Source organism: Mesoplodon densirostris, chromosome 2 (genome assembly GCF_025265405.1).
Source record: "Mesoplodon densirostris isolate mMesDen1 chromosome 2, mMesDen1 primary haplotype, whole genome shotgun sequence".
Classification (NCBI taxonomy): Eukaryota; Metazoa; Chordata; class Mammalia; order Artiodactyla; family Ziphiidae; genus Mesoplodon; species Mesoplodon densirostris.
Genome location: NC_082662.1, coordinates 136312617 through 136339732, shown reverse-complemented (window position 1 = coordinate 136339732; position 27116 = coordinate 136312617). Strand labels below are relative to the sequence as shown.

The 27116-nt window shown below is 43.2% G+C and overlaps 1 protein-coding gene across 3 annotated transcripts in view; it reads right to left on the bottom strand.

The window, feature by feature from the left end:
- Positions 1-4245: 4245 nt before the first annotated feature.
- The window catches only part of TRAF5 (TNF receptor associated factor 5), a 47450-nt gene continuing 24579 nt past the window's right edge, over positions 4246-27116 (bottom strand). For all 3 annotated transcript variants that reach the window (XM_060090928.1, XM_060090927.1, XM_060090926.1), the window contains 10 exons: positions 21988-22206; positions 20933-20990; positions 19182-19283; positions 16672-16836; positions 15734-15811; positions 15341-15415; positions 12523-12615; positions 8478-8618; positions 6940-7108; positions 4246-6284 (listed from right to left, as the gene is read on the bottom strand). In XM_060090928.1, coding sequence (XP_059946911.1) covers positions 5707-6284; positions 6940-7108; positions 8478-8618; positions 12523-12615; positions 15341-15415; positions 15734-15811; positions 16672-16836; positions 19182-19283; positions 20933-20990; positions 21988-22205 — 1677 coding nt within the window. In that variant the 5' untranslated portion in view covers position 22206 and the 3' untranslated portion in view covers positions 4246-5706. The remainder of the gene's footprint in view (positions 6285-6939; positions 7109-8477; positions 8619-12522; positions 12616-15340; positions 15416-15733; positions 15812-16671; positions 16837-19181; positions 19284-20932; positions 20991-21987; positions 22207-27116) is intronic.

The window sequence follows — 27116 nt, the reverse complement described above, 5'->3', positions numbered from 1 at the left end:
ATTCTCATCCCACCTGCTCCTCCCACGGCTCACTCGTCTTTCAGGTCTCAGCTTGATTTAGTCAGGCTTAGTTACAAACAACACAGTGCACTCTAGCTGCTACAGGGGCTTTATTAATATAATGTCGCCCACAGAAGCTCCAGGAAGACCAGAGGCCAGATGCAGGTACAGCAAAGCCAGGTATGATACCCAAACACACTAGAGGCACTAGTGAAAATCCACCGCTGCGGCCACTTGACACCAAACCCGCAGCTTCTATAAACACAACCTACAGAAATAAGGACTGGGTTCCAGGAGCTCTGCCTCTGGTCTACTCACCACTGGGAAGTCAGAGTCTGGCACATTTCTTTCTTCATCTTGCAAATCTTCTTCCAACAAAAAGTTGAATCTTTCCAACTTCATCTTTCAAGTTGAAGTTTTGCATGACTGTGCCTGATTGGTGAGGCCTGGGCCACATTCCTGTGCTGCAAAGGATGTCAAGGAGGCAAGTTTTCTCACAGGAAATGGCTCAGATTTTATAAGGGTGTTCAAAAGTGCCAGGCATCCAGGAAACATGTCACATGAGCACTGAATATCATGTGACCTCAGCATAAAGACTTCCCCAACAACCCAAAGTATGTACATGTTCTCCCCACCCGGCACCATTACTCTTTCACTGTAGTCTGTCATTTTCTTCAAGGCATTTATCACAACTTATATTGTTATATACTTATTTGTAATCCTGGAGCCAGAGTCTAATGTCCACGTGGAGTTGTATTCAAGCAAGTGTAACTCAAACAGCCAAAAATAATATAAACATGTATTTTAGTCTTTAACATAGGTCTCTTGGAAGAATAAAAGCATCAAACAGGCTCCAGGCCACAACTGCCAACAGTTCCCATAGGAACTGTTCGCTCTTCTTTAATTTTCCCCAATCCTTATGTGGATTGGTTTAGCTTGTCTTCATAAATTTTGCCCCTAGGGCTCTCCCTTCAAATGTTTTTTGCCTATTCTTCTACTTTGCATCACAAACATTCAGAATGGTCTGAGACATACATGTTTCTCAGGAGAAAGAAATTAGGAGGCAAAGTCTATCAGAGGCAGCTGGGAACATGTGCACAGTGGGCATTTTGGTTCACCACTGTAGTGACCGCCAGATTATGTTTTATGAGGACAAGGACAGTATCTATTCTATTTGTACCTAATGTAAAATCTGACAAAAATATAGTCAATTAACATTTGTTTTCTGGAAAAAAGAACAGTGCAGGAACTGAGTTATAGACAAGCAAGTATACAGCCCCGAGCAGGGGCTCTTGGCCTAGCGGAGGGTAGGGGTTGAGTGCAGGGGCTAGTTTGAGAAGGCATCCTGGAGGAGGTGAGGCCAAAGCAGAATCTTAAAGGGCAAGAATTCACCAGGCAAAGGAGGAGGTGAGGGTAGAGAAGAGAATTCTAGGTAAAAATGTACCACAAGCACTAATGTCAGAATGGCTTAGAATGCTCTTGCTAAAAGCCAAGTAGGATTGTCAGGAGGTGAGGCTGGAGAGGCAGAAGCAGGCATGCAGGGCCTTGCCCACCACACCAAGGAAGCTGGGCTTTGTCCTGTGGGTGATGGAGCCACAGTGGGTGGGGTGAGGTGGAGAGTCACCCTCAGATTTTCATTGTAGACATTACTGGGTGTCAGTGTGAGGCTGGATCTGAAAGAGGCAAAAGAAGAAAATAGGGAGAATAGTTGTGAAGCAAAAACTGTAGGCCAGCAAATAGGGCAGTAGTAGGCAGTAGGGATGAGTTTTAAGAAATTATTTGGAGGTCCAGTTGGCATACTGGGTGGGTGACTGGATGGGGAAAGTGAGGGGGGATTCATAGTGTCCAGACTCTGGCTTGGATGCTGATGTCACTAACTGGGGTAGTATAAACGGGAGGAGTCACAGGCTGGCAGTGGTGGTGAGACTGGGAAGATCTCCAGTTCAGTTTTGGTGAAGTGTACTTCAAAGTGCCTGTGGGATTTCCATGCTCAGATGTTCAGCAGGTACTTGGATATAGGAGTCTGCAGCTTAAGGCAAAGGCCAGGGTCAAAGATACAGACCGAGGAGGGAGAAGCCTGGGGGAGATAATGAGTTCAAGAGTGCTGGGGATGGTGCCCTGGGAGCGACTGCTATTCTCAGGGTGGCATTTGGCCCTGCTGACACTCAGTTCCCTTCCCACCTCCCTTGGTACTTCTCTAACCTCTGACCTCTTCTCCAAATGCTTTGCAGATTCCTCTTTCTCCTCCCTAAAGTGTGGTGTTCCCAGGGGATTTCACCACTGGGTCCTCTATTGTGCGTCCATCAAAGCTTTATCTCCAGCCCGGAATTCTAACGTAAGATTAAGACCGATGTCTGCAACCACTTTCAAGAGAAAAGAGGCAGTTGCAGTGTGGACCGATTGTCCAAGGGCCATCACAAAGGGTTCGTGGCTCTGTGTCTCATTTGTGCGCACTCAAGACTGGCACTGGGAATTGACCCTGTGACTATTTCTTGTTTCTCTGAAATCATCACATCTGGAGACCAGAGGTTAGAATTCAGATCTGTTAAGGTGCATTAGTATGTACCACCTCCCCACCCTATTTGAATCCTGCACATACCTTTCTCAAGGTTGTTGACCCCCCTTTTATGCCTAGTGTATTGTTTTCTTTTCATCAGGAACTGAAATCAGACCAAAATGGAAATAAAAATTTAAATCTTACAGATACAGAATAAAAATAACCGTTCAGATCATAAAAAAGGAAAAATAAGTTTCCATGGCTCGACTTCCTTAAAACAAAATTCACAACTCTTATTTTGTGAGAAAGAAGTGCTTTTTATTTCAGAATACCTTGTTCTGTGTTCACTGTTTCAATGATGAAGGGACTCTGAACTCATAAGGCAAACCATGCCGTGACTTACATTTTTTATGTAGAGAAGTTGGTTAAAACACAAAATCAGTATTTTGATAAATTCGCTTTTTAAAATGTTTTTCACATCAAAGACTTAAAACTAGTTACAACAGTGTGATCTGTTCCTCAGGAACACAACGATGACTTTGGACTTGATGAGAAACATTGAAAACAAGCACACAGCGCCACCTACGTCCAGCTCTGGGGTCTAGAGAAACACTTCCTGAGTTTATCTGAGGGAATGTGCTGACCGTCAGCTGTACCCCAGTTCACCAGCAGATTCAGGGTAGTTCTTTAGCAGATTTCTATTGTGAACCTAGGTCTCTGAATTTAACCCTTTGGGAAGATTTGTGCAGTATGAGTCTTTGGTATCTTGGAAATTTCACAGGAGAGATGAAGAAAGTTCCATTTATTCCAGAAGCCACTGGTATAAATCATGTGCTTCTGTGAGGTCAGCTGATCAAGAGTTTTAAGGTGTGTGGTCATCACCCGAGTGAGCAGCTTGCCCTTGCATGCTCAAGGGAGCCAGCTGAGTGTCGGCCATGCTCGGTGGCGTAACAAGAGTTAGGGCTCAGGAAAACTGGGTAGTTTCTTGTTAAGCTCAGGCTTATCAAGAGTCAGAAGAACTCAGGTAGACTTGTATTTACTCTCTCAGACCCATACAGATAGACGTAGAAGAACACGATCATTTCTGTTCTTCACAAAGTACTCAGGACTTCGACAAGAAACATCACAAGTTTACATAAGTGCCCATTTTCATATCAATTTATGAATTCAAAATTCCTCTCAAAAAGAATAGGAGATACTACTTTTAGCCATCAGTTTTGGATGGGAGTACTAACACCCACTGGAAATTGTAATGGTGTTCTCCCTAGGTTTTAAATTCCTCTTATCCATTTTTGACATTTTCTCCATCATGTACTAAATTCTGCCCATCCTCATACTAATTTACTATTCTTACCGAAATACCTTTAAACTATTTGTATACATGTATATATATATTATTTATTAAGTTGAATCTTATGAAACTGATAATATATTTTTTTTCTTTTTTCTTTTTTTAAATTTTATTTTTATTTTATTTTTTTATTATATATATATTTTTTTATTAGTTTCTGCTTTATAACAAAGTGAATCAGTCATATATATACATCTGTTCCCACATCCCTTCCCTCATGCATCTCCCTCCCTCCCACCCTCCCCATCCCACCCCTCCAGGCGGTCACAAAGCACCGAGCTGATCTCCCTGTGCTCTGCGGCTGCTTCCCACTATCTATCTACCTTACGTTTGGTAGTGTATATATGTCCATGCCTCTCTTTCGCTTTGTCACAGCTTACCCTTCCCCCTCCCCATATCCTCAAGTCCATTCTCAAGTAGGTCTGTGTCTTTATTCCCGTTTTACCCCTAGGTTCTTCATGACATTTTTTTTTTAATTCCATATATATGTGTTAGCATACGGTATTTGTCTTTCTCTTTCTGACTTACTTCACTCTGTATGACAGACTCTAGGTCTATCCACCTCATTACAAATAGCTCAGTTTCGTTTCTTTTTATGGCTGAGTAATATTCCATTGTATATATGTGCCACATCTTCTTTATCCATTCATCCGATGGTGGACACTTAGGTTGTTTCCAGCTCCGGGCTATTGTGAATAGAGCTGCAATGAACATTTTGGTACATGTCTCTTTTTGAATTATGGTTTTCTCAGGGTATATGCCTAGTAGTGGGATTGCTGGGTCATATGGTAGTTCTATTTGTAGTTTTTTAAGGAACCTCCATACTGTTCTCCATAGTGGCTGTACCAATTCACATTCCCACCAGCAGTGCAGAAACTGATAATATTTGATCATTTTGTTTGAAAACGTTTTTTTCACGTGCTTGAACCTAATAAAATCTGAACTTTAGCTGGATGGCTGTATCTTCTTATGTATAAACTATGCCGTGCTTTCTGCTTCACTTCAACAGGGAGAATGAAAATGCTTACTCTATTCACCACTTCTTATGCATCCTTGCAAAACTGTGCTTGCTGACTACAGGTAAACTTCATGAAAATATTAAAGGTGTAGTAATTTCCACAAATACAGTATATAACCAGAAAACGTCTGGTCCAAACTGGGCAGATTGAAGTACATTACCCATCTACCTAACTGGAACAGCCTACCCTAAAAGATTTTGCAGGCTTACGGTCAGGTCTAGAATCTAAAGGTCAAATATAAAATACCAAAGCATGGGCTTCCCTGGTGGCACAGTGGTTGAGAGTCTGCCTGCCGATGCAGGGGACACGGGTTCGTGCCCTGGTCCGGGAAGATCTCACATGCCACAGAGCGGCTGGGCCCGTGAGCCATGGCCGCTGAGCCTGCGCGTTCGGAGCCTGTGCTCCGCAACGGGAGAGGCCACAGCAGTGAGAGGCCCACGTACCACAAAAAAAAACCAAAACAAAACAACCAAAGCATTTTCAACTGGAAATTCTACTTCTGTGTCCTCAGTGACATTTAATATTATAGACGGCCCACCCTGAGACCCCACACTAAGCACCAGTAAAAGAGGTATGCCCCAGACCTTACCTTTAAGAAAATTAACATCTTTCAAGAGATATAAAAATATAAATACTGAGAAGATATTCTAAGTATTGTCAGTTTCAAACTGGGACAGAATAAAATGTAAAAAGAAGACAGCACTTGAGAAATCTCAAAATGACTTCAAACATTAAGGGCAAAGAACCAAATACAAGTGTGTGTCAAGCCTACATTCAGTCACTACATTAACCAAAGGTTCTGGATTCAAGGAGTCCTTTTATCACCCCAGAAGCAGTGATTAGAGATCCTCCAGGTCAGTTAAATCCACAGCCACTTTCAAGAACAGGGTGTCATCTTTAATGTAGGTGTTCTTGGCATTCTCCAAAGTGGAATGAGCCACGAAGCGTGGACAGCCAGAGGCAATGTTCATCTCCCCATCGGGTCTTTTAAAGCTGCTGCTATTGGGGTCAGCCTTGAAGGTCTCCATAATGTGGTTCTTTTTGCCACTTTGGTCCAAAAGCATCAGGGTCACCCTCTGCCTGAATGGCCACTGCAACAGTGAGTCAAACTCCCCTCGCATCACCACAAAGTACAACGACAGGTGCGTCCCCTTCCCGGACCCGTCCCCATTCAGGTACGCTCTAGCGCAGAGCCTGTAGCCACACCGGCTGGTGTAGAAGGGCTGGCTGAAGATGGATACTGTGTGTCCGTCCAGCGCCTCCTTCTTCTTCAGCTTGTAGTCTGTGACCTTCCAGATGAGCTTTCCATTATAGCAGGCACTTTCTAGCAGCTTAAATCGCTCTTCGTTTTTATTCAGCTGTGCTTTATGAATATTAATGTGGGCATCATGTTTGTTAGTCTCCCCTTCCAAAACAACTGCAAGGAAAAAAAGACTCTTGAAGGCCTTAAAGTTGTCTTTAAAATTTGCCCAAAGAGGAATTTTGTTATCCGAAGAGAACCAAGAAAATTCTGACATCCCAAAGATGAGCTGAATTCAATGTCCGCCAATGGACAATTACTATTAATAATATCAACTCCGTGATTCTCGTGTCTTGGCAAGATTGGCACCAAGAAAACCCAAATGTGTCCTCTTGATCTGAGGCTCACCAAAGTGTTGAGAAGATGCACTCTGTACCGAGCTAGCGGGCATCTGCGTGGTAAGCCCCACTGCTTTCTAACTGGAAGGCTTTTAAACAGCCAAGCCTGTCTCTTTTTCTATACTTAAAACAATGTTCCCACCACATCTTTCCCCTTCTCATTTCTGTCTACTCTCCTTAAAAAACCATCACTCCCTGTTCTTGGAATTTTCTGGCCCATTTCCACCCCTTGCTTGTTCCAGCTCCCGCTCATGGCCCTTCATCATTTTTGCCTGAGTGGCCAGAACCTCATGCTGTTCTGTTTCACAAATACCAGATTCAGCCATTGTTGATCCTGGACAGCTGTGACTCTCCATCGGCCAGGTCTGCTTGTTTCATGAACACATGTAGAAATAATGAATCACCAACAGATAAGTATAAAACATTAGACATACCTAATCTTTGATCATGGGTTTCTAGAAGGGTGATTTTCTGTTTCACTGTATCAATCGCTTCCACCAAAGGCCTCAGATCAAATTTACTTTGTTGCTGGTTAGCCATTTGTAATAACTGACGCACCTGAACTTCTAGCCAAGCGGACTTGTCAATGTGACTGGCAAGAACCTTTCGGTACAAAGTGGATCATCATGTCAAAAAAATTTGAGTAGTTCGTTGAGGTTATATATTTTAACTCAAACATTTCACCTTTAATTAATCAATTAATGAAATGAAAAATGCACAGTCCAGAAGAGAAAATTGAATGAGGATCTCAGAGAGATGAGTCACCTAATACCTTCCTCCCCCTCCACAGCGTCTCTGCTCCTGTTTCAAATCTTTGAACTGTTCTTCATCTGAGTTTTACTCCTCCCTTGGTGTCTCTCCTCTTGGTTCTCTACCCTATCTTTATATTTCTGTTCTCTCCTTGCCTTATCACTTCCTCCTCTTAGATGCTACTCTTCTGATTCATTCCTACTCTGCTAGAAGGCAGAGAATGCACTGGAAGAAGGCCCACCTGTTCTGGCCTGAGCACTACAGGTGGTACAGAAGTGCCTGAGCTAAAGCCTGAACATTTGGTTGCTCTCTTTAGATGGAAGGGACTAAATAAAACTATATTTCTCCTCCACTCTTACCCTTAGTGCCTTCACTCTTGACTGGTTTTTGTGTTAGAAAAAGGTCAGAATTGAGATAATAACATATGATGGATTTCCTTTTTTCTACACACACTCACACACACATCCATATGGTATGCTGACAAATATGGAAATTATATGGCCTACATTTTCTGGGATAATCCAGATTTCCAAAAGATTGCCCATATCACATCTTGAAATATTTTCCACTGTAAATTTTATAATCACAATGAAGTCATTATTCTTTAGGAATTTGTTTATGGTTATTTAACATTCATGATTTACAAAGTAATTTTTGCTATATTTTAGTGATGTTTAAAGCATTTTCTTCCCAGGGGAATTAGTAATTTCACTTTGTTAACTACAAAATGCAGGACTATAGATGCTCTCAGGGAATCTGAAATCAAGTGACTAATATCAGCCCAACATTGATTACAGCCGTAATTGCCATAAATTATATAAAAGTACTGTACCAGTGTAAACATGTACTAATATTGCTAAATGTACTAGGTTATGTAAAAGAGGACCTTTATTCTTAGGAAACACATACTGAAGTATGTAGGGGTAAAGGGCCATAAGATAGACAACTTACTCTCAAAGGGTTCAGAAAGAATACCCACGGGGGGTGGGGGGGTGACAGGGACAGGGTGGGGGAGTTTGGGACCAGAAGGAGGGGGCGATGAATGAAGCAAATGGGACAAAATACTGACAATGAGTGAATCTGGATGCAGAATATACAGGTGTTCTTTGCACTATCTTATTCTTGCACATTTGAAATTATTTCCATTTAAAAATTAAAAGAAAAAGCCTCACGGCTAATTGAAGGCTAAATCTTGATTATGAATAGAAAGGCCATTTCTCACCTGTATATTTGAGAGGAAAGTTCCATTTTTGCCAAACAACTGTGCAAACTGCTTGAACTCCTTTTCGAATTTCTTTACGGTTTCTGCTAGCTGCTGGATTTTACTTTCTTTTTGTTCTAGGCTCTTATATAAGTCAGAAATCTAATAACAAGAATATGAATGAGGTCATTGAACTGCATGCACACAAGTTAAAATTTAAATATAGTTCTAGGAAAATATTGCAGGTTAAGTATTTCTAGGAAAAATATACATACATATATTTATAGAAAATATTTACAGGTAGATTACTATATAATTCTAAGAAATGTTCGCAGGTGCTTACAAAAAAAGAATAATAAAGAAAAGAAAGATCCATAGATTCCTCATCAGCCTTTTCTATATGTAACCCATTTGATGGCTCATCTAATGCTAGTGACACCACTTGACTAAATTTGCTGAACTGGTTCTCCTCTTTCATTCAATATGCACTTATTAAACAACCACAGAGTCCTGATCGCCATACCACATTAGATGCTGTATGCACAGCATCAGTAGTAATAGCTGCAATTTGCTGAGTCTGTCAAACCCTTATATTCATTATCTCTTTTAATTCTCAAAGAACCCTATGTGTTGGGTATGGCTATCAGTCTCACTTTACAGGTAAGGAAACAGAGGCAGAGCGTTTAAGTAACCTGCCCAGCATACCGCTAGCAAGTGGTAGGCAAAACACACCACCTCTCAGAATTTATAATCAATTTGAGGGAAATAACCAAAAACCTTCGCGTGACCCTCGACAACCCTTCTCTTATCCCTACACCCACTTCACCAGCAATACCTGCCATCTTTAGCTCCTGACACACAAGAAAACAACTCTTACATCCATTTCTCATTGCATCTCATCTTGTTTCAGCCTGCGTTATTTCTCACCTGGGCTGCTATGATAGCTTCCCAACAGATCATACACTGTCCCTAACAAACACATACCCGAAAAGAAGCTCTATGGGAGCTGGACTGGCATGAGTCCCACCGTCCACTGGAACCTCAACAACTGGGCTGGTGCCTGGCACCAGTAGGTGCTTGATAAATATTTGTTAAATAGATGAATGAATGAATGAATGCTCCCCCTGTCTTTAGCCTTGTTTTCCTCCAAATCATACTCCATACTGTCACCAGAAGAATAATAAGTGACAAATCTGGGCTGGTCACCCCTCCTATTTAACCATCTCTAGTGGCCTTCTTTTACAGGCTGTACAGGGCCCTACAAAATCTGCCCCTTATGGGTTTCCCTGGTGGCGCAGTGGTTGAGAGTCTGCCTGCCGATGCAGGGGACACGGATTCGTGCCCCTGGTCCGGGAATCTCACATGCCGCGGAGCAGCTGGGCCCGTGAGCCATGGCCGCTGAGCCTGCGTGTCCGGAGCCTGTGCTCCGCAACGGCAGAGGCCACAACAGTGAGAGGCCCGCGTACCGCAAAAAAAAAAAAAAAAAAAAATCTGCCCCTGGCCACCTTTTCAGTCTCATGCCCATTCGCACACTACACACCTTCTGTTTCAGGCCCTGCTCTCAGTCACTTCCTCCTTCACCTAGAAGCGACCACTTTTTAAGCCTCACTCCAGGGCATATCCTCCCAGAAATACTTCCACACTAGTACCACCTACCTAGGCCACCTCTTAAGTTCCATGACATTCTGAGCATACTCTAGAAGTATAACTTACCTTCATGACTCATTGCTTTTTTATGTGGTTAATTTGGTCATTTTTTTCTCCACTAAATTGCTGAGGCTACATTTCACTTATTTCCCGATCCCCAAAGCCCAGCACAGCACCTGGCACACAGAGGGCATTTGACACATGTTTTATAAATAATGCACAAGTGGCTGCAATAACCATCTGATCTCTGGCCCCCAAATCTTCTACTTATACCCCAAGAGCTGACTCCCACGTGTGCACCAGACATCCTTGACCAAAAGCAAACTCAGCGTCTCCTCTTGCCCCGCCCCCCTCACGTCTAACCTGCTCCTGTGTGCAGTGCCCATCTCAGTTAATAACATTACCAAGTTCCCTGCCTCAACTACAGCATGTGACTCCAACCTGTAAAAGCCTCCCAACAATACCTTCCCTCCATCCCCACTGACACAGCCTTGGTCAAGCCTTCACCTTCGACATTACCACCACCCACTACCACCTCCAGTATCGCTTCCCCTAATACTGAACTGCTTATTGTTAGCCAGGCACTGTGCTAAGAGCGCACATATATAATTTGACCCTCACTACAACCCCATGTTACAAATGAGAAAATTGTGGAAGACAGAGGTTAATTAGCTTGCCCGAACTCCTATGTGCGGAGCCAGGTCTCGAACCCAGGCCTTTCTGGCTCCAGGACCCTCACTCATCAATTGCCAGGCTCTACTGCCACACTGTCTAGTTTACTGCAGCATCTTTCTGCCTGGTCCCTCTGTCCTCATTCTCTTCTCTCCTATCCATCTTCCATGCTACCACCAGCTGTCTTATTTTTAAAGCCAAACAATTAGCTGACCAATTTAAAAACGTCTATTTAAAACCAATTTAAAAACGTCCTATTTAAAGACGTCTTTTAGATCCTTATTACTGGCAAACATTAGTTCAAACTTTGGCCCTTAAACCCTTTCTTAAATAGAGCAGGATATGAATAAATTAAAAAATCACTGAATGTAAAATATTTGAAACTTCTTAGCTTACGTGGAAGGCCAATGCAGTCTGGACCCAACACACCAGTCTTCAGCCTTTCCCTGTCTCACACCTGGATGTCTCTCTACCCCAAACCCCATTTCCTTGGACCATCAGCCTCTCTCATGCCTCTCTGCCTTGGCATAAACTTTCCTCTTCTGGAATATCCTCTTTCCACAACATTTTAACTGACGGACCTTCTCTTCCTTCAAGATGATGCAGCTCGGATGTGTTACCTTGAAAAGCCTTCTGCAACTCCCACAGAGCAAACTGCTACAGCCTCTGTACCCCCACAAGGCACAGCATCTTATCTGTTTACATTTTTGTGAGCTCTTCAAGGGTACATGCTGTGTCTTCCTTGACTCAGTGTCCCTAGCAACTAGCATCGTACTTGACATATGGCACGTGTTTGTTGGATCAGTGGATAGAAGAATGAGGCAACTCTTACAGAAAGAACTTGGGAATGGCTCCTAGGCAGCATGCCTTCCACCAGTTACAGTTTAATCAGTCTTTCTAATTTTCTTCATGATCTGACCCTGAAACTCACACAGCTACTTTAATATGGAATCAGACAGCATAAAATAATCTGCAGCCGTAAAATTCAGCTCCCTCTCTCCAGCTGGATGGTTTTCTTCCCTACCTGGGCTTGAAAAGTCTGATCCTCTGAGATGCCCTAACAAAATAATGAACTTTTAGAATAATTACTCAGTAGAATCAGCATTTATTGAGGTCCACTATGAATATTCCAGGGACTACGGCTGGCATTTGCACACATAATTTCACTTGATAATCACAACCCAGTGAAATAAATATGTATGTATGCATTGATTGCAGTGAAATAAATATGCACGTATGAGTAGGTTGCAAAGTTAATAAGTTAAGACTTATTACAAAATATATAAAACCCACGGTGCCTAGGACAGATAGTCAAATGCTGTTTCATGGTAATACTGATTTCATTTAAAAATGCCAAACATCTACTAGGTTCCTACTAGGTGCCAGGTAATAACCACAAGGTGTGTGGATAGGCTGCAAAGAGGCAGTGTGGTGTAACACGGGGAGCACTGGACTGAGAATCAGGGACATGGGTTTGAGATTGAATTCTGCCCCTTAATATCACAAACACATCAAAATTTCTTTGAGCTTAGTTACTTCATCTGTTGGTTGAGGGGGCTGAACCCAAAGATCTCAAAAGCACTTTCCAGTTTAATGTGCTACAAGCCTGTGAGTCTGGCCACTTAGTAGAAAAACATCTACCTCCAGTTGACTTATACTGAAACAGAGGGGAATATAAAAATACCAACAAGTACAAATCCCAGCGATTCTGTTGCCTCCCTTTATACTTGAACCCTTGAATATTTACCTGTTCTTCTAACTGGAAGTTCTTTTCTAAAACCAGAAGCATGTGGTCCCGTAAGGCTGAATGCTCATGCTCCTGCAGGTTTCCTCGTTTATCCTTTAATATGAAGAGAAAAATAAGTCAGGTTGTTGAAAGGCTCCCAGAATGAGGGTGGTGGTGGGATGTTCTGCTAAAGCAGAACTTTAACAACTTTGCTTACTTGTCTCAAGGTGGGCTGCAGGGAGAATGACCCCTCCCAGGTCCCTTTTCCAGCTTTAGGATTCTACAGTACCCATGAGACACTTACAGAGAGTCAGGCCACTATCAAAATTCTCAGCACTGATTTCATTCCTTGCCCTGGGAGTATATGACTGAGGGTTAAGTGTAGTTATTACCACCTCTCAACTATTCCCATATAAAACTTACCTCCTTGGTGGGTTATCTCCCAGATCAGTTTTAAGTCTCCGTTAGTTCTCCCTCCTACCAAGCACACTTCTCTACCGCCTTCTATCACTGTCCTTTTATCGGGCAGAAGGTATGCAACCTAATTGTAATTTCAGCCCATGCAAATTTGTTGCCTTCAAAGTCAAATTATATGTTTGCAAGAAGAAATGCAAACTTCTTTTTATCAGAGAAACTCCCATGCATCCTCCAGGACGTGAGTCAAAGAGGGAGTCCTGCAGACAGAGTCAAATGTCCTCTGCCAACGTTCCTTCGGCAGTCCTGTGCTATCACACTGTACCCCAACTTGCACCTTCACTAGAACAGAATATTAAATATTTTATCATTAAAATTCCATCGCAGACTGCCTGCACTACTAGTAAAAGCAAATGGTATGGGTGGCCCATAGACTCTAAGCAAACATTCCTCATCAATTTCCCTTCAGTTTAGGGTTGGCCCCTCCTCCAGAGAACAACTCCCCCAGCCATCCCCAGCTCCAGTACTAAGGTAAGTCCTAGAATACAATCCAAATGGAAGTTTGGGCCTAACTGTAGAGAAGATTCCTTTTAGGGACTTCCCTGGTGGTACAGTGGTTAAGAATCTGCCTGCCAATGCAGGGGACACAGGTTCGATCCCTGGTCTAGGAAGATCCCACATGCCGCGGAGCAACTAGGCCCGTGAGCCACAACTACTGAAGCCCGCACACCTAGAGCCCGTGCTCCGCAACAAGGGAAGCCACCGCAATGAGAAGCCTGCGCACCACAACGAAGCCCCGCTCACCGCAACTAGAGAAAGCCCGCGTGCAGAAACGAAGACCCAGAGCAGTCAATAAGTAAATAAATATTTTAAATAAAATTTTATAAAAAAGGAGATTCTTTTTTAGAGCTGGAAAGCAATTCTGTATTTTGTGCACAAGGAAGGTAAACCCTATCCTTTCTGCAGCCAAGATAATCACTGGTTTGCTATGTGACACATTTATGGACTCTTCACTGATTTTTTAAAAAAGGTTTTTCATAAGAGTTTTTTAAAATAAGAGAAATATATGCTTATCTCAAACAATATAGCAAGATGTAGAATAAAAATAAAAGCCCCCTTCTCTCTGTCTACACACCCAATTCCCTAGTCTCACTACCAGAGTCAGTGAAGATACATACACAGTGAGATCATACTGTATGTAATTTTTAAAATATATACCTCATTCTTTTTATCAGATGCATAGTATTCCAAAATATGAAAAAATTATATATATATAATTATATACTCAGTACTTCAGAGATGGACTTATAGGTTGTTTTTCATTTTTTGTGGGTTTTTGGATTTTTTTTTTTTTTTTGGCTAAATACAGTAGTCCCCATTTAGCCACTGTTTCAATTTCTGTGGTTTCAGTTACCCATAGTCAACAATGGTCCAAAAATATTAAATTGAAAACTTCGGAAATAAACAATTCATACTTTAAATTGTGAACTGTTCTGAGTAGCGTAGTGAAATCTTGTGCCTTCCTGCTCCGTCCTGCCCCAGAGGTGAGTCATCCCATAGTCCAGGTATCCAGGCCATACATACTACCCACCCATTAGTCACTTAGCTATCTTGGTTATCAGATAAACCGTTGCAGTATCGTAGTGCTGTCATCAACTAACCCTTATTTACTCGATAACGGCCCCAAATGATGCTGGCAATTCAGATATGCTCTTACTGTGCCTAATTTGTAAATTGAACTTTATCATAGGTATGTATGTATAGGAAAGAAAAACACAGTATATATAGGGTTTGGTACTAACCATGGTTTCAGGCATCCGTGGAGGATCTTGGAATCTACCCCCATGGACAAGGGGGGAGTACCGTAAATATCTTTGTGTGCATGTGTGTTTGTATATGTGTGTAATCATTGCATACTTATGAAAGGATATCTGTGAAATAAATTTCTAGCAGTAGGATTGCAAGGTCAATGTGAGGGTCACATTTTATTTTCAGAGATATAACCAAACCTCAAAAAAGTTGGTATTAGGTATTAAAAATTTTATGTATATATAAATTATTTGTTCTGTTTCTCTGGAGAACCCTGACTAATACAATACAAGTATTAGTATTATGTATTATGTATTGTATACAATACAAGTCTTTTTTTTTCTATTCTGTTTATAGTTATTATAAAATATTGGCTATATTCCGTGTGTTGTATTATATATACTTGTAGCTTATTTATTTTATACATAGTAGTTTGTACCTGTTAATTCCCTACCACCATCTTGCCTCACCCTACTGGTAACCACTAGTTACAACTGCCAGTCTTAAAGTTTCTCAGAAGTGAATGTCCTTCTGCATCTTGAATGGAATCAAGAATAAAATGAACTCAACAAATAAATTATACAGTAGAAGGTAGACAGAAACAATTATTCCATACCTTTACAGTACAGCCATAGTTCTTGAAAGGACAGTCTTGTTCAGCTTCAGGACACACAGCAAGGTGTTCATCCACCTACAAAACAGACAGCCTCATGCTAGAGAAATGCATCCCCGACTCTCCAGCTACCTGGTATAACTGCAGCAAGCAGGGAGCCAAGGGTCGCTTGGGAAGAAGGGAGGAAACACCATGCTGAAGCCTGGGGGAAGGAGAGCTAAGATGAAAACAGAGAAGAATTCTCAGGGAGAAGGGGAGGGAAGACAGAACCATGGTTATCATGAGGATAATTTAAGCCTTGGGCCCCTGCTTATGGGATTTTATCAAACACACACCACAGTGATTACTGAAACTTTATCTTACATAAAATCTACTAAGAGAATTATTTACAGTTACCTCAGTTCTTGGAATAATCTGCAAACACTTGTTGGGACAAGATACTGGGTACTCAGGACACAAGTTTTCCTCATGATTCTGAAACAGAAAAGTGTGCTGAAATAAAGCCAGCCTTGCTTCCAAAGGCTCCCTGTATGGCCTCAGAGTGTGTATACATATGTCCCTTTGGGGATCTATGCTATGTGGCTTACCCTCTGTAGGAAGGTATGGCCTAGTTCCAAAAAGCATTCTAGATGGCTGCTTTCTTGGTATAAATGAATTCAATTCAGTTCAATTTTCCAATTCTTTTAAAGAAGGTCAGAGGACATGGGACTGACAGAGGACACAGACTATGGGAGTCACTGGCTTGGCTCCTTTGGCACATGTAAAGGGCGCCCCATGCTCTCGTCTTATGCCGGCATCCTGCCTCTCCAATCAGGTCGGAGCATCCTGAGGACAGACAGTGTGGTCACCTCCTTGGGACCCAGAGCCTAGCGTCTCTCCTGGACCACTCACACTCAGCAGGTGCTCAAACAACATTTTTGCCAATGATACATGAATAGAGTCCTACCAAGAAGGTTTTTTAGCTTTTTATAGAACCCTCAGATAAAGTTATTCTTTAGACCTCTTTCTGCATAAAAATAAATCCAGAAAAGTGCTTCTGGTATCCCATCTGATTCACTGTGACCACTGAGGCAGAATTTAGTCCCATAAAGATGATTCTTTTTTTTTTTTTTTTTTTTTTTTTGCAGTACGCGGGCCTCTCACTGCTGTGGCCTCTCCCGTTGCAGAGCACAGGCTCCAGACGCGCAGGCTCAGCGGCCATGGCTCACGGGCCCAGCCGCTCCGCGGAATGTGGGATCCTCCCGGACCGGGGCACGAACCCATGTCCCCTGCATCGGCAGGCGGACTCCCAACCACTGCGCCACCAGGGAAGCCCTTTTTTTTTTTTTTTTTACCTGTAGATGGATGACTACCACATCCTTTTTGCAATAAAGGCATTTTTCCTCTCGAAACGGACAGTCTGCACTCAAATGCTCTTTCAGATCTTTGCGAAGGACTGGCTCCCGACAGCTCTCATTAGAGCACTGCACAGCTTGGAATAAGCAGTGCTGAAGGTGGTCCTGCGACAGATAACAACAAGCCAGTGGGGACCCACTGAGCAGGGCAGTGGGAGGGGAAGCCTGCTGCAAGGCCTAGTGAGGGAGGGAGAGAAGACCCTGGGGCAGCAGGAGAAAGGACTGTGAGGGGGGGGCAGGGGGCACAGCCTCTGTCACAGGCTCTCTGCAGAGGCCACCCGCTGCCTCTGCTGAGCACAGGGCATGGAGAAGGCTGCTTGCACGGAGGCTGTGACAGCCAGCCTTGTTTGGAGGACAGGGGAAGATGCGTGACGAAGAAAGCATGCCGGGTTTATCTTTGATTACCTATTAACCTGCTCATATTCTCAGGTTAGCTCTTGAATATTTTCCTTAGGCTTGCCAATTAATTTAGCAGCTCCTCAAGGACATTTCTTTTGTGCACCCTCCATCCCCACCTCCAGCACCAAGTACTAATCTCTGCACAGCAGATGGTAAAAGCCGGAACAGAGGGCAAAGAGGGAAGAAGAGAAGGCTACCTCCTGAGTAAGTGAAGGAAGGGGAAGGACTAAAGGAAAGAAAGGGAGGGAGAGGAAGCTGTTCCACAAGCGGTAAAGCAAAGGATAGAGGAATACAGGATCACAGGCCCAGGAGAAGCTGGGATGGGTCACCCTTGTCAAGTCAGGAAATGTTCTTGACCAGAATATTAGAGAAGGATGACTCAGACAGTGTTCTTCATGTTACAGGTTTTTTAAAGCAGGCATGTCTTAACAAAACCCGTGGATAACACTGCAAGTTACTGTGGTGCTGACAAGGTATCAAAATCCTAAGGAGTTTGTTCCCCACCACAAGATCCTTTAAAACAGGGTTGGCAAGCTACGGCCCTTGGGCCAAATCTGGCCTGTTACTTGTTTCTGTAAATAAAGTTTTATGGAGAACAGCCACACCTATGTCTCACATACTGGCTATGGCTGCTTTCCCTCTGAGATGGGAGAGTCAGGTAGCTGCGACAGACACTGTACGGCTGGCAGAGCTTAAAATATTTACTATCTGGCTCCTGACAGAAACAGTTTGCTGACCCTTTAAGAGAGCACACAGTTTTACTATAGGAGGTAAATAAATATTATAGCTATTCTCCTTTGCCTCTAGTAATGAGAGACAGTGACAACTGCCATCTACATCTTCTCCAAAATCCATGGATGCTACCCCTCAGCTCTCACCAAAACCGTCAACATTCATCAAGACTCTGCTACCTGTGAGATCCGACACCTTACTCGCAAGGTGAAGGAGAACAGGGAATGAGAGGAAATATAAAAGAAACAGGTGAAAGTAAACCAGCCACTGTTCTCCAGAAGCTGAGGATCTGGTCACTAGGGCTGATCAATGAGCCTCATTTCCTGTACAGGCTTAGTGACAACAAGGTTGGTAAAGAGGCCCTGCTTGCTCTAGGACCTGACTATCAAAACAAGTGGCGAGGGACTGTCTTAGGAAAACACAAAAACCTTCTGTGAACTTCCAAAGAAATTCTTGGGTTAACAAGGGAATCATTTACACATTTATGAGCTCAGTGATGGGGAAAAGACTGAATCACCTGAAATACATTCCAAAACGTGTGGCTGGGAAGGGAAACTTGTAGCATCCTCCTAGCAATTCCCTGGACGCTAGAGATGCTTGCCTCGTATTCATTCATAGTGTGATTGAATCTGACATGGGCTTGCTGTGGCAGAGCCACGTTTCCTGCTTCCCATTTAACAACCTTCCACTGCTGGATGCAAGAGCAAGGTAGGACAGCTTCATCTGAAAGGAACTCGACAACCCTTCACCTCTCCTACACCTCGTTTGTTTGCATCTCATACCAATGCTTCACCTTTACACTACTTTCTAGCTCTGTTCTGGTCTGTGTCGTGTGCCTTAGATCACAACCTCTAAGACAGCAGGGCCCACAGCGGCTAGGAAACACCCACCCCAGCACCTGCAAATGCTTCCAGGCAGGCACCCTTACAATTGTGTCTTTCTGCAGTCATGCCCTGGCTCCCATCCTAGGAATCCCAAATCCTTCACAGTTTTCCAAAAATGACAGGTCCTTGCTCGACCATTTCTTTTGCCCAGCATGTCTCACATCTTCTCTTTTGGATCAATAACCCTAACCCACAAGTTAAGGTCTAGCACACATGGTATGTCTTCCATGTGTTCCATACAAAATGAATCTCTTCACGTGACTTAGCCCTCGGTGTGCTGCACTGCAGCCAAGTGTATCGCTAGACAAGAATTCTCTGAGGGCAACCCAATGAACCTCCGTACCATGCTTAGCCCAGTAACTGTCACATAAGAATGTTCAGTACATGTCACTGGAAAAATAGCAAAGGCAAATATTGTTCACCAGTAATACCAACCTGGTATCGTCCCAGAATAACCTTGGCATTACATCCAGGAGCATTTTTGCAAAATACATATAAATTGAGGACTTCTCTTTTGCAGCAATTGTCTTTAAACACCTAAAAGATAAACAAAGTAGGTCTCACACACTCCAAAGCTTTAGAGCAACGTGAAGGAAGCTATTATTAATTTGGTCTTCAAGTACATCTCAAAAGTTGGGTGGAAACTTCCAGTCAGTGGTTGGAATGGAAATACCAGATTCACCACCATAAAAGAAAAGGCTGTCTCAGATACATCTGACAGGCCACCAAACATACAAGCCAGGTAATTTAATGCTTAGTGCAGTATGCTGAAGCTAGGAGAATCTCATGGTGAACTTGACCCCACATGCTCAAAGGTCAAGAGGTGGAGCTGTGGATGAGGGTGATGCTTTCAGCTTCCTGTCCCAGGGTGAACATTTGCATTAGACATCAGGTGGTGTCACTGAAGCTGTGCTGACTTATTTTTCAGCACAAGCCAGGGGTTGGCAAACTTTCTCCGTAAAGGGTCAGAGAGTAAATATTTTCAGCTTTGCCAACCATGTTGCAATGTTCTCTGTTCCAACTATTCAACCCTACTGTACCCGATACTTAAATGAATGGGCATGCCTGTGTTCCAATAAAACATCATTTATGGACACTGAAGTGTGAATTTCATACAATTTTCACATGTCACAAAACATTAGCCTTCTTTTGATTCATAAAATAAATTTTTGTTTTGAAATAAAGACTCACAAGAAGTTGTAAAAAATAGTACAGAGTTCCTGTGTACCCTTCTTTTGATTTTTTTTAATGATTTAAAAATATAAAACCATTCTTAGCTCACAGGCCATACAGAAACAGGTGGTAGACTGGATTTATCCCAGCAAATCCCATGTTGTAGTATGCCAACCCCTGGCCTAGTGTGTGAGGCAGACACAAGTACAGCTAAGCATTTGGAAAACGCATCATAAGAGCAGAGAGAAGGAGCATGAACATTTGACTAAAAAGACAAACAATTCACTTAAAAAATGGGCAAAGGATTTGAATAGGAATCTCTACAAAGAAGATATCCAAATGGCCAAGCACATGAAAAAATGCTCAGCGTCATTAATCATTAGAGAATCAAAACCATGAGATACTTCTTCATACCAACTAGGAAGACTATAATAAAAAAGATGGACCACAACGTATTTTGGTAAGGATGTGAAGAAGTTAGAACTCTCATACCTTGCTGGTAAGAATGTAAAATGGTGCAGCTGCTTTGGGAAATAGCCTGGCAGTGCCTCAGAATGTTAAACATAGAGTTACCATGAGACCCAGTCATTCCACTCCTAGGCACACACCCCAGAAACATGTACAGTTTAAAGGCAAATGCATTGTATCTCAATAAAGCTATTGTTAGACATAATAATAATAAAAGAAAGTTTTAGAGACTAAACATGAGAAAGTGATTCCAGGAAGCAGGGTGTTTCATTTCTGCAAGTGACTCACGGTAACTGGAGCTAGTACAGGAAGAGGGTAAAGAAGAAGTGGGAGAAGAACCCTGGGGGCGTCAGTAAGGACTCAAACTAGCCTCTCTCAAAGAGGGGTGGGAGTGGGGTCCCACTTTACCCCACAGTAGAGGAATATGGACTCCAAGGAAGGTCCCCCTCCCACTTTCCGGCTCCAACTTCTCTGTCCAATTCAACCCAGGACACTGGCTGCTCCGTCACCCAGAGAACTGCTAACCCAAAGCATGACTGTCTTACCTCCTGAGATTTGATCACCTCCTTATCTACAGGGCAGAGTGGGACTGCGTTTAATTCTCTGGAAAGAAAAATCAAAATGAAGCCAGAATTAAGGGTTGACCTCAACAGCCCATCCAAGAGCAGCTGCAGCGCTCCAGCCACGCCTGACCCCTTGAAGTTCCCCCTGAGCAGGCCAGGCCCTGTCTTTATTCATGCTGTTCCCTCCTCCCAGAAGAGGCCCCCCAGTATGCCAACTTCAGCACCTCCTCAGTCTGCCTGAGAAATTCCCATGCATCCTCCAGGACGTGAGTCAAAGAGGGAGTCCTGCAGACAGAGTCAAATGTCCTCTGCCAACGTTCCCTCGGCAGTCCTGTGCTATCACACTGTACCCCAACTTGCACCTTCACTAGAACAGAAGATTCTAGAGGGTCCTGTGTCACACTGGACCTCCAGCTCTTCACCTCTATGCACTAGAGCTTGGTTTAGCGAGGTGTCTGGAACACACAGGTGCTGAATGAACGAACCCAGGAATGAATGAGAAGGTGCTGTAATAACCCCCTTTCCAAGCTTGGGAGGGTACAACTTCCGTGGCAGCCCTGTATAAACCCCCAAAGCCTGCTTCCATGTTTCTCCTGGTCTCCACCTCAAAATGGCACAACCCAGGTTTTACAGCTGCCGGGGAGTCGACAGAGTATCCACGGCGGCAAGGAACCTTCCAGATGCGACACCACCTCTGCCTCAAGGCAAGGAAAGGTCAGGGCGCCTACAGGAAAGACCCCATGAGATACAGGTCCTTCCTCACATGGACTGTGCACCGAGGTTTGCCTTCGTGTGCAAAACAGGTGTGGTCTGAATTTTCAGAAAGGGTGACTATCAATAAGATGGAAAAAAATGAAGATTATTCCTCAGGCTCTCAGAGAAAGGCGCTGGCAGAGCCCGTCCTCATATTCGTGGTTCTGTGGACAACCACAGCAATTCCCGAAACCACAATTATAGTTGAGCGGCCACAGATGACACGTAGATCCCAGGAACAGCCCTGTCCGCTTCTGGCCGGAGCGCAGGCCCTGAGCGCTCACCTCAGGGACAGGATGCAGTGCTGGCAGAAGCGGTGCCCACAGCCCGTCTGGTGGGGGTTGTGAAGCACTGAGCGGCAGAAGGCACATCTGTAGCGCTCTTCCAGCTGCTCCACAAACTGGTACTCTGCGTCTGGCTCAAAGTCCAAAGACGTGGAGTTGCCAGAATTCTGGCGGATGAAGCCACAGGGGACACCACCTTGCTCCTCAGAACAAGCCATTCTGGGGGATCAGGAGAAGAGAAGGAAAATTCAGTGTGCAAACACCACAGCAACTACAGCCATCAGGTGTTTGAATCATCTGTTCCCTGATTAGTGAACATCACCCACAGGGTCATTCTGTTATGACTTTGTAACCATAGTAACAACCTCCTGCCACTGGAGGGCTCCTGCAGAGGGGAGGTGGCTTTGGGGCGCTCAGCGGGAGGCTGGACCAGATAACTTCTAGCACGATTCAGTGAGACTTCAACCCACTGTCCATCAACAGGATGCTAAATTATCCTTCAGTGTGGCTACATGCTTGGGCAAAATATAGCCAGGTGTTAACTACATTCTGAGTAAACTCTGGTTATGGATTTTTCTTCCACTCAGTTGAGAAAATTGAAACAAACGTTTTGATAACATTTTTTAGAAGCAAGAACTTTGTATACCAATACATTCCTTGCAAAATATATAAATACATCACCACCAAGCCACACCATTTCTCACCTGAGCTAAATAAAAGCCCATTAACTGCTTTCCCCTCCAATCCATTCTCCATACTATAGCCAGGGTAATATTTTCAAAATACAAGTATGATAGATTATCTCTCCTCATCATTCAGTGGCTTCCCAGTGCTCTTAGGTTAAAGCGCATGGTGCTAAGCAAGCTACAAGAATGCATCCTCCCCACCCAGTAGCATCCTGGACCTCTCCTCCCCTTGCTTCCTGCACTCCAACCACACAGGCCTTCTTTTAGTTCTTCTAATATATCATGCTGTCTTCTGCCACAGGGCCTTTGCACGAGCTGTTGCCTCCATGCTTCCCCTATCCCCTTCCAGGCCTCCTCATTTAGTTAACTCATATTCATGCTTCAAATTTCATTGCAAGCTTCATATTCTCAGGTAAGCCTTTTCTTCTCCCCCTGGTCTGACAGCAGGAGGTCTACTCATCAGTCTGTAAAACATGCAAGGCTTCCAGGGAGTGGCTAGGGGATAAAGGTAAGTGTGTGTGGGGGTGCATTTTTTTGCTTATAATCCTTTTGAATTTTTGAATATGGGTATATTACCCATCCAAATATTTAAAAAATATACAAAACCAAAAAACCATTCATCCACTGTTATATCTGTCATAGAACCAGGTTCCATTCCTTCAGAGCAACGCTTGATTTGAGATTGGACACGCATTTGTGGGATTATTTTATTTATATCTATGCTCCTCAGTGACACAGAGATAGCATCTGGTCTTGCTCACTGTTGCGTTTCCAGCCCTTGGCACTAAGCCAGGCATGGAGAACAACTCAGTTATTTGTTGAGTTAATGTTATTCAATGGACTTTTTGTGAGACCCTCAGCAGGGCAGCTCTAAGTAGTACTGGCCTCTAACATGGTGATTCTTTTTTTTTTTTCTAATAGGTGAGGAAAATTAAGAGGTGCAAACTTCCAGTTACAAAATAAATGAGTCATAACATAGTGACTCTTAACCTTTTCTGATCAAGGACTTCCCCTGGCTTTGAAAATTTGATGAAAACTCTAGACCTTCTCCCTATAAAATAGCACACACACCTTACATGTGTACCCTTAAGGACCCTTGGGACCCCCACCAGTGGTCCCCAGGTTAACAACAGTCTGTGTCCCCTGCAGGCATGCTGTTACTTTTGGCACAGTGCCAGCAGTCGTGGTTTCAGTGTCTGCAAACAGTGAAAGGATGGGTGGTCCTTGGGGGTGACATCCCGCTATGTGGCTGTGGTACAGGAAGTCTTGGCCTTCAGGATTGCTTGCTTTGGCTTGTTCTTGGGATCTCTCATGATTCTCCTGGAGCTGACAAGTTCAGCTGGACCTGGGAGCAGCTGTGTGGCCTGACCACGTAGGCAAGAGATGGGCTGCCCCATTCAACCCTAAGCTCTGCCCAGGTCAGCTGCTGCGTCCGGGCTGTGGCCTGGATGAATGGAGCAGAGGAAGCAACTGGCCTCTTTCAGCAAATAAAGCTTGCTCTCTGGAGAAGCCCAGCAGACCAGGGTTTTTTTTTCTTTATCCTGGGGTTTGAGACCAAAGCCCCACGTTTTCCTCCCTGCATGTTTCCTGCAGAATTTCAAGGGTGGTAGGTGAGCAGAACAAGACGTGATTGTTCCTCCTTTAACGTCGCTTATTCTTGAGATTTAACAAAAAAGTTTTAATTATGATGATGAAGAGGCACAGCACTTGATGTACACACACAACCTAATAACCAAGACGCACCTTTCTCTCAGAGAAGGAGGAGAACCTATTCCAAACTGCCCTAATCTGTCCTGTGTCCTCTAGTCCCAAGGGAGGAGAACAATTCATCTCCTATGCCCCTGTAGGATTCTCTCTCAAGATCACACTCGTGTCTATGTCACAGAGCATCTAAATTTGGACCCTCAGAGATATACCCTAAAGCAGCAGGTCTGTTGAGCCCCCAGAACAAAAGAGTAGGATGTACAAAACTCAGTTTGGGTTCCCCTCCACTACATTCTATCCTCTTTCCTAGCACAAGAATTTAATGTGCTCATCTGTGTCTCTGTCTGTCTTTCTCTACCTTCCACTGAATTTTGCTGTGAACCAAAAATCACTCTACAAAATAAAATCTCAAAAAATGTGAGGACAACTAGGGCACCTACTAGGCACTGGTGAGGGACCACAGACACCTAAGGGCACAGGAGGAACCCCCAGCAACCAGTTGTTACAATTATAGTTTTATTTTTCCTAAGATATTTTTTATCTCTCTTATTTTACTTGGTTCTTCATTCTTTGATATTGTACTGCTCCTTTTGTTTGTTTCTTTCTTTCTTTTTTCTTTTTTTTTTTTTTACCACACTACAAAGCCTGTGGGATCTTGGCCCCCAGGCCAGAGGTCAGGCCTGAGCTCCTGTGGTGGGAGCTCCGAGTCCAAACTGCTGGACTAACAGAGAACCTCAGACCCCAGGGAATATTAATCAGAGTGAGGCCTCCCGGAGGTCCTCATCTCAGCAACAAGACCCGACTCTATCCAACTGCCTGTAAACTCCAGTGCTGGACGTCTCAAGCCAAACAACTAGTAAGACAGGAATACAGCACCCCATCAAAAGAAAAAGAAATGACAAAAAAATATGTTACAGACAAAGGAGCAAGGTGAAAACCTACAAGACCAAATAAATGAAGATGAAATAGGCAACCTAGGGCTTCCCTGGTGGCACAGTGGTTGAGAGTCTGCCTGCCGATGCAGGGGAGGTGGGTTCGTGCCCTGGTCTGGGAGGATCCCACATGCCGCGGAGAGGCTGGGCCCGTGAGCCATGGCCACTGAGCCTGCGCGTCCGGAGCCTGTGCTCCGCAACGGGAGAGGCCACAACAGTGAGAGGCCCACATACCGCAAAAAAAAAAAAAAAAAAAGGCAACCTACCTGAAAACGAATTCAGGGTAATGATAGTAAAAATGATCCAAAATTAAAAATACTCTAGAAGGAATCAGTAGCAGAATAACTGAAACAGAAAAACGGATAAGTGAGCTGGAAGATAAAATGGTGGAAATAACTGCCAGGGAGCAGAAGAAAGAAAAAAGAATGAAAAGAATTGAGTACAGTCTCAGAGACCTCTGGAACAACATTAAATGCACCAACATTTGAATTATAGGGGTACCAGAAGAAGAAGAGAAAAAGAAAGGGTCTACAGAAATATTTGAAGAGATTATAGTTGAAAACTTCCCTAAGATGTAAAAGGAAAGAGTCAGTCAAGTCCAGGAAGCACAGAGGGTACCATAAAGGATAAACCCAAAGAGAAACATGCCAAGACATATTAACCAAGCTATCAAAAATTAAATACAAAGAAAACTATTAAAAGCAGCAAGGGAAAAGCAACAAATAACATACAAGGGAATCCCCATAAGGTTAACAGCTGATTGTTCAGCAGAAACTCTGAAAGCCAAAAGCGGGTGGCAGGACATATTTGAAGTGATGAAAGGGAAAAACCTACAACCAAGATTACGCTACCTAGCAAGGACCTCATTCAGATTCGATGGAGAAATTAAAATCTTTACAGACAAGCAAAAGTTAAGAGAATTCAGCACCACCAAACCAGCTTTGCAACAAATGCTAATGGAAGTTCTCTAGGCAGGAAACACAAGAGAAGGAAAAGACCTACAAAAACAAACCCAAAACAATTAAGAAAATGGTAGTAGGAACATACATATCTATAATCACCTTAAATGTAAATGGATTAAACACTCCAACCAAAAGACATAAACTGGCTGAATGGATACAAAAACAAAACCCATATATATGCTGTCTACAAGCAACCCACTTCAGACCTAGGGACACATAGAGACAAAAAGTGAGGGGATGGAAAAAGATATTCCACGCAAAAGAAAATCAAAAGAAAGCTGGAGTAGCATTCCTCATATCAGATAAACTAGACTTTAAAATAAAGACTATTACAAGAGACAAAGAAGGACAATACATAATGATCAAGGGATCAATCCAAGTAGAAGATATAACAATTGTAAATATTTATGCACCCAACATAGGAACACCTCAATACATAAGGCAAATGCTAACAGCCATAAAAGGGAAATCGACAGTAACACATCATAGTAGGGGACTTTAACACCCCACTTTCACCAATGGACAGATCATCCAAAATGAAAATAAATAAGGAAACACAAAGTTTAAATGACACATTAAACAAGGTGGACTTAATTGATATTTATAGGCCATTCTATCCAAAAACAACAGAATACACTTTCTTCTCAAGTGCTCATGGAACATTCCCCAGGATAGACCATATCTTGGCTCACAAATCAAACCTTGGTAAATTTTTGAAAATTGAAATCATATCAAGTATCATTTTTGACCACAATGCTATGAAACCAGGCATCAATTACAGGAAAAAAAAACTGTAAAAAATACAAACACATGGAGGCTAAACAATACACTACTAAATAACCAAG